Source organism: Beta vulgaris, chromosome 6 (assembly GCF_026745355.1).
Source record: "Beta vulgaris subsp. vulgaris cultivar EL10 chromosome 6, EL10.2, whole genome shotgun sequence".
Classification (NCBI taxonomy): Eukaryota; Viridiplantae; Streptophyta; class Magnoliopsida; order Caryophyllales; family Amaranthaceae; genus Beta; species Beta vulgaris.
The window spans coordinates 1,161,214-1,168,865 of record NC_079207.1 but is presented as its reverse complement, the minus strand read 5'-3'; the positions used below and the strand labels follow the sequence as shown (position 1 = coordinate 1,168,865).

Sequence of the window (7,652 nt, the reverse complement as noted above, 5' to 3'; positions counted from 1 at the left end):
ATATGAAAATATTTGCAAATATAGCAAATAAATTGAAACACCCCTAAATAACAAAATGTAGCAAATAAAAAAAGACGGAGGAAGTATAAAGAATGAATCATAGTGAGTGGTTATTCACTTATTCTTATTTCTTACCTAAGTTTGACAAAACCAAATCAAATTTGGTCTTAAAGTATGAGGTCAGTCATCCAACAGTAGACCCCTCACCCCTCTTTCTCTTTCTTTTTTTTCTTTAGCATAGCCGATGGCATCTAATTTGACCAAAACTCAAGACTAAAATTAGAAATAAATAAATAAAAAAGAAGAGAAGTGAGACAGAGAAAAAAAGAAAAGAAAAAGAGAGAACATTTATACAAGTAGTGAACATTCTCCTCTTCTTTTACCAATCAACAAAGTGAAATAAGTAGTCCAGATTTTTTTTTTAAAAAGAACGTTACTCTTCTCTTCTTTTTTTGTGAATACTATACTACTTACAAAAATTTACACAAAACACTTTTCTTTTTTTTAGCCTAGAAGTTGAACTTAAACTTAAACTTAAACTTAAACTTAAACCACCCCTTTTTTAATGGTCTTCCAAACATGGCAGTAGATCTCATGCTTGGCACTTCTTCTTCTTCTTCTTCTAAACTCTCTCTTTCTCTCTCCTCTTCTCACATGGAGGAAGCCATTGCTCATGAAACTGCTGCTGGTCTTCAAAGTGTTCATAATTTCCTTCAACTTCTCTCTCTTAAACAACAACAACCTCAAAATCATCAAACCTCCGCCACGTCAGCATCTCTTACTACTATTAACAACAATAATAATAGTAATAATATGGAGATTGATTTGAACTGTCAAGTGGTTGCAGACGACGCCGTTTCTCGGTTCAAGAAAGTAATCTCTCTCTTGGGCCGGGCTAGAACGGGCCATGCCAGGTTCCGTCGGGGGCCCGTACTTGAGATTAACCCGCAGCAGAACGGTGTCGTTTTATGTCCTAAGCCTCTTCAACAAGTGCCGCCTATGATGAGAAGAGTAATACTCAATAATAATACTAATCATAATAATAACAACGGCTATGATTATACTGTAGTACCACCGACGGCTACGATCAATTTCTCGTACTCATCTCCCGTTATATCGGCGGGTAATTCCGTGAAGTCAACGTTGACCGGCGAGATGGAGATGAAGCAGGAGAATTTCACGAATCATAATAATAATAATATTAATAATAATAATACAGTAACTCCTAGTCCAGCTACTACAACAACAACTACTACTACAACGACGTCGTTTCAGATGACGAATTATTCCGGGGTTGTTTCGTCGGTGGGTAGACCGCCTCTTTCTCATACGTCGTCGTTTAAGATTAGGAAGTGTTATTCCGAAAATGGCAAGTGTGGTGGGCCATCTGGTCGTTGTCACTGTTCTAAGAAGAGGTACTTTTATATTCCTTGTGTTATTATTTTTATAATCTTAATTTTCTCTAAAATTATATTAATTTAGATTTATTTTTTTTATAATGGAAGTAGAAAAATGAGGGTAAAGAGAATAGTGAGAGTACCAGCAATAAGTTCAAAGATGGCAGATATACCACCAGATGATTACTCCTGGAGAAAGTATGGTCAAAAACCTATTAAAGGTTCTCCACATCCAAGGTATTACTAAATCTCCCATTTCTATTTTTTTTAATAATCAAGTTTATATCTGATTAAAATATGTGTAAAGATGAATCGGTGTTTCCTAATTATCTTACGAAACCGCGACCCAGAAAAGCGAATTGTAGTCGATATTTGCTTATTATTTGCCGATTTTGGGTGAATTGTCAACTAGGGCCTAAGGGTCTGTTCTCCCCATCTTATTTTCAGTTCAGTTCAGCTCTTGACAATACTTTTACTCTCATATATCACTATTCATTTCAGTTTAGTTCAGTTCAGTTCAGTTCAACTATTTTATGACGAAGAGAACAGACCCTAAAAACCAAATTATATTGCCAATTATATTATAGTAAGATAAATATATGATTAAAATATACGTAATTATGAAAAATACTTTGTTTATTATTGTTTTAAGGAGAAACTCTATTTGTCTACATATTATACTTAGATGAAAATGAGTAATGACTTTTATATTGTGTAGTGTATATGTACCTCATTTTGACTTAAAGTTTATGTCAATTTGTTCAATATATATATATCTTAAACAAACAATTCATATTTACATTTATTAGTCCATACTAGAATTTTTTGCACGCGATGCGTGCTTGAATTTTTTTCAAAACAGAAACTCGATTTTCTTCGGCATAAGAGTCAAAATTTGAACATTAGACATATGAAGTATAATTAGTTGCAAAATTTGATTGGTTTAGTTTCTGTCACTTAAGTCTCTCACCATTATTTTTGTCTTTTTTTTTACTTTTCAAAGTTAAATTCTATGAACAAAATAGAAATTTTATTGAATTTATTTATGATTTCTAATATTATAATTTTTTAGTTGATTTTGAATTAAGTACAGTACTAACTTCTAGATTCTAAATACTATAAAAATGTAAATAATTTTTTTCCTTGTCTAACTTCTAAATTCTGATTTCACTACAAATACACCTCTATTTTTACCATGACCCATCATTAATTGTGAATGGTTCTTGAGAATAGTGATTTGTAAGTATATTTTTGTAAATATTTTTGTATGTATTGACGTTCTAGCTTATTAGTTTTAGTTTGTATGTTAATTTTAAGTTTTAATAAAGTTTTTCGATTATTTGAGTGATTTGCGTGATTTTTGTAACGTGATTTTCTCAATTGTATGAGTGATTTGTAAAGTTTCTTCTTTTAAGTGATTTGTGAGTGAGTGTTGTAAATTAATTTTCGGTAGTTTTCTTTGAGTGCGATTTTGATTTGACATTCCTTTTGTAATTTAGAAAGGGAAGGGGGGTAAAATAGACATTTCAAAAGAGGACAACATTGCTCCCCCTTCCCTTATATAATAGAGATAGATTGTAGAGATGAATATGCTCAAAGTTTTATAAAACTTGAAGATTTAAATGGAGGGGTAATAGTCAAATTCATTCTTGGAAGTAAAGTCTTTTAGTCAAACTTAATTATAAACAAAAGTTAGATGGAAGGAGTTAGCTAAAGACATTTTATTACCTTGTGATTGGTATCCAATGTAACTTTTACCTAAAAAGACGTACTTCTTATACTACAATCATATTTCAACCATTTCCTTTTGGCGAATCAAACATGTAAGGTGTAAGTGTAAGACATTATTAAAGGAGGTATACTACTTTTTTTTTTCTCATCGTATTATACGATTTCGGATCCAAAGCAAATAATAGTAATAGATGATCTGCTTTTTTCTTTAACTACAAACGTTAGAAATGCATGTAGCATGTAGGGCAAAAATAAGGATTTTAGAGATTTATTTTTTCTTGTTTAAGTGCCATTATATGACAATAAAAGTTGAAGGAGCAGAAATCAAGAAATGTCCTTTATTCAAATATGGGAAAATTATATTGTTGACACTTTTTGATGCAATATATCTAATAACCCATATCAAATTATACATTTATTAATTGTAGCTCTTTTCATTTTGTTGTAAAATGACACTCATATAGTGCTCTCATATATTGCCAGCATACAACGAAGTTTGTTTCGTGTTACTTGTCACCTCAAAGTCACAAGTTCGAACCCTACTACCTACTTGTGCTTGGAGAGTAGGGATTCTTTTATATCCCACTATTCTCAAGCGTTGACCTGTTTAGTTGGATTGACTAACCAACAAGAGATATTGATCTAATAGGGTCATTCTTCTTATAAAGGAGTTTCCAGCCCCCCCCCCCCCCCCCCCAAAAAAAAAAAAATTGCCAGCATACTCTATTTAACAAGCAATTTGACCTCCGGATTCTGAAGGGATTGACATTTTGAGATTTCTGGGGGGTGTTCAGTTGCAATTAGTTCAGTCCAATTCATTTCAGTCCATTTGTTTTATGCCGAAAAAACAAGCCTTAAAATAACTGAATTGATTGCAACCGAACTGATTGAAATTGAAATGAACAGAACTAAATTAGAACTATTAGCAATGGTAATAAATAAATTAGAAACAGAACCGAACATATTGGAACTAAACTGATTGTAACTAAACCGATTGTAACTGAACTGATTGCAACTGAACTGTAAATAAGTTGAGTTGCATAGATGACATGCGCGAGGTTCTAATCCACTAGATAATACTCTAATACTCTTTGTCTTTTACTAAAACACAAAAATTCAATTATATTGAAAATATTATTAAGTCTAATTTTAATGTGAAATATTATTGAGAAAGTAGGAACATGTGCTTTTATAGTGGTCCATGTATGCTTGTCATTAACGGGAAAAAAGGGATCCCCTTTTACATGGTCCTCCTTTCATCAAACTATGTATGTTAACACATTGTTAAACACAATTTCGAGGTTACATATTACTCCTAGAAGAAAAATATATCTACTTATATTTTTTTTTTATGGAAGAGAGACAAATTTCGATTAAGGTTGCTAAATACAACCTTACTTTATTAGGTATAATTTTACTTTACTAAATACTACCCCTCTAAATATCTAAAATATCCTTATTTTTTCATAAATCCCTTTCTTCCTCTTCATCCTCCATTTTTGGTGCATCTTCATATCCAAAGTAAATCTTTTTACTCGATATTTTCCCATATTCTCTTCAATCTGTATGTAATTGTTGTCAAATTGGTAAATCATTAGATATTTATAGAGTAAATTTCAATTCCATTTTCGAGTGGGAAATCATTAGAATTTTTATGCCTTTTATTCCATGAATAACTTTGCAGATTTTTTTTTATTATTTCGTTCAATTTGCACGAAACAGTATGTATTGTTTCTTAAGTATTGCACGAAAAAGTGTCAACGATTTCATTAATATTGCACGAATTAGTATCTTCTCAAAAAAAAAAAAATTCAAATAACTTGCATTCATATCAATTTCATGTGGGTCAAAACCATTGTCCATTAAAAATGAAATTCAATTAGTCAAATCAATCTCTTAGAATTTATGTTTATTTAAATAAGGTAGGAGGAAAATGTATCTTTTTTAGAGAGAAGTTTTTGTAGAAAACATGAAAATAAAAGTTTAAAGGGTTAAGTTTAGTAAAGTGGGGCTTCATTTAATAACCATTTTCGATAACAAGCAAAACAAGAAAAATACACAAATTGTGAATCTATAGCTAAAACTAGCCAACAAGGCGCAAACTTTTTCTACATATCCCAAATTTTGATAAGTACACTATACTCTACAAAATTGAATAATTTCAAAACTCTTGTTTTTTTTGGTCCTACTACGAGGAGTTTCCCACCGTCTTTGGCGAGTGGACTAATCTCCTGCGGGAGTTTGCATGGGTACCTCAAAGGGCAGCATCCCTCTCAGCTGGGATTTTTTCCATACCCAAGGCTCGAACTCGAGACCTTGGTTAAGGAGCGAGAGGCCCTTAACCACTCACGCCAACCCCAGTTGGTCAAAAACTCAGAGAAATTTATGTCAGCAATTAATGTATTTATACGACAAAGAACATGGACAAGTTTGACTCTTATGAACCCAGAGAAATTGAACGAAGAAACAAGAATATAGAGAGAGAAAGAGATTGATAAACTTTCTAACATTAAAATTTTATAATCAATCTATTTGAACAATCTAGCAAGGACCATCTTCTAGGATACCCTTTTTTCGTTTGTATTAGAAGTCCAATTTGGCTGCGAACGTAATGCTTGGAGAGTTGGGAGTACACACTAAAGTCTGACCAACCACATATACTTTCTCATCTGTAAAATGACAGGTTTGACCCTTTTATTTTCTCAGAAACCCATTGATTTTTTTAACGTTACTGGATTGACTTGTTCACCATGCATGAATCATAATTCAACTCATCTACTAAGTAATGTAACTGGTTAACTGCACTTGAATTAATGAATTATAGTAATTTCTTAACAAGGTTAGTCAAAAAAGTCTGAAACGTTTTAGGCCCCACCTAGTGCAACATGGAATTATAAACCGTCAAACACACATATACTTATCAATTTTTGTCGGATACTTCTAGGGGTGGTTCTTGGTCCATATGATTACGATCATGAAATAGAACACTCAAAATATATTTATTTTTAATTATTTAAAGATTAAATAAAAGAAAACATTTGGATCAGTAGTAAAAGTGTAAGGGAAGGAACAATGAGAACATGAAATTAATCAAAGTTTTGTTGTTTAAACTTCTGAAGATAGTCGTCATTAGTCCGCTGTAAACACGAAACCTATACTTTTATTTTTTTCGAACTACAAATGAAGAGCCTTATTGAGGAAATTGCATATGAACCCTATTATTTTTGTCCATATTTGGCCCGCCCCTGAGTACTTCATCCTTAATAGTTAATACTATGAACGTTCATAAAATGCTGCCAACTAATTATTATATTAACAATTAATATAATGTATTTTAAACCAAGGATGTCTTGACCTAGTAGTTAAGATTGAGGTGTTGTGAACGATAGGTCACATGTTCGAAACCCCCTCCCCTTCTTGACCTAGTAGTTAAGATTGAGGTGTTGTGAACGATAGGTCACAGGTTCGAAACCCCCTCCCCTTCTTGACCTAGTAGTTAAGATTGAGGTGTTGTGAACGATAGATCACAGGTTCGAAACCCCCTCCACTTCTTTGTATTGTACCGCCTTCGTGGCTCATATGGATAAAAAAAAAAATATATAATATATTTTAAAGTGTCGAGAGAAGTGTGTGAAGTATTTTAAAGCCGAAGAAATAATAACCATGTGACTTTTGTGAATTACAGAGGATACTACAAATGCAGTACAGTAAGAGGATGCCCAGCAAGGAAACATGTAGAGAGGGCATTGGATGATCCAAATATGCTAATAGTCACCTATGAAGGCGAGCACAACCACACTCTCTCCGTCGTCGAAACATCCAGTCTCATCCTTGAGTCTTCTTGATTGTATGATTATATCTTGATTAATTAGTTTAGTTTATCATGGAGTTATCATCAATATGCATGGGTACAAAAGGAGAAAAGTTTAAGTACTCACATATACTGCTAATTAACATCTCGAAGGAGGGTTTTTTAGTGGGTTAGGTTAGTGTATTAAGCATGTAATACTCTACTTAATTGATTGATTACTTTTTGTCTTTGTACACATTTGCATGCTCTAGAAAACTTAAGAAAGTATAATATAGAAAATTAAGATGGTGGATTTGGTAGGATATTGTTAATTTGTTATTAAAAAGGTAAACAGATAGGTCTTGGTTTCTTTTGATTTTTCTTACCTTATTTTTTGGATCAGAAACTGTATTTGTTTATGTCTTGACTAAGTGAAAACTTGTAGTCTCTTTTATTTGATTATATTATATTATAAGGGGAAGGTAAAAGTTTGAAAAAGAAACCAACAATGTACTTTCTCCGTTTCATATTAATCTATACACTTTGACATTTTACACTATTCACAAATTACACTTTGACTCTCGTTTGTGATTTATACGTGAATAAAAACATAGTCATGTGGGATCTTGTTAGATTCGTCTTAGTATGTATTTTATTAATACGTACTTTTTATAATTTTTACAAATACAAAACTAAAGATATACTCCCTCTGTTTTTTTTTATCTTTCTCACTT

The 7,652-nt window shown here is 32.1% G+C and overlaps 1 protein-coding gene across 2 annotated transcripts; it reads left to right on the top strand.

Annotated features, from left to right (window-relative positions):
• Positions 1-313: 313 nt before the first annotated feature.
• Positions 314-7,289, top strand: LOC104894875 (probable WRKY transcription factor 15). Of its 2 annotated transcripts, none has more exons than XM_010681225.4 (3): positions 314-1,415; positions 1,506-1,634; positions 6,814-7,289. In XM_010681225.4, the coding sequence occupies exons 1-3, from the start codon at positions 580-582 to the stop codon at positions 6,971-6,973; spliced, it is 1,125 nt and encodes a 374-aa protein (XP_010679527.1). In that variant the 5' UTR covers positions 314-579; the 3' UTR covers positions 6,974-7,289. The 2 variants fall into 2 exon arrangements, with proteins under 2 accessions (XP_010679527.1, XP_010679528.1); XM_010681226.4 differs by having other exon boundaries at positions 323-1,415; positions 1,509-1,634.
• Positions 7,290-7,652: the final 363 nt, after the last annotated feature.

What these genes read in the sequence shown, in the direction of transcription:
- LOC104894875 (XM_010681225.4), top strand. Translation starts at nt 580, where the DNA reads ATGGCAGTAGATCTCATGCTTGGCACTTCTTCTTCTTCTTCTTCTAAA. An exon ending in TGTCACTGTTCTAAGAAGAG is followed by an intron (nt 1,416 to 1,505) that starts GTACTTTTATAT and finishes TTATAATGGAAG; the next exon opens with TAGAAAAATGAGGGTAAAGA. An exon ending in AAAGGTTCTCCACATCCAAG is followed by an intron (nt 1,635 to 6,813) that starts GTATTACTAAAT and finishes TGTGAATTACAG; the next exon opens with AGGATACTACAAATGCAGTA.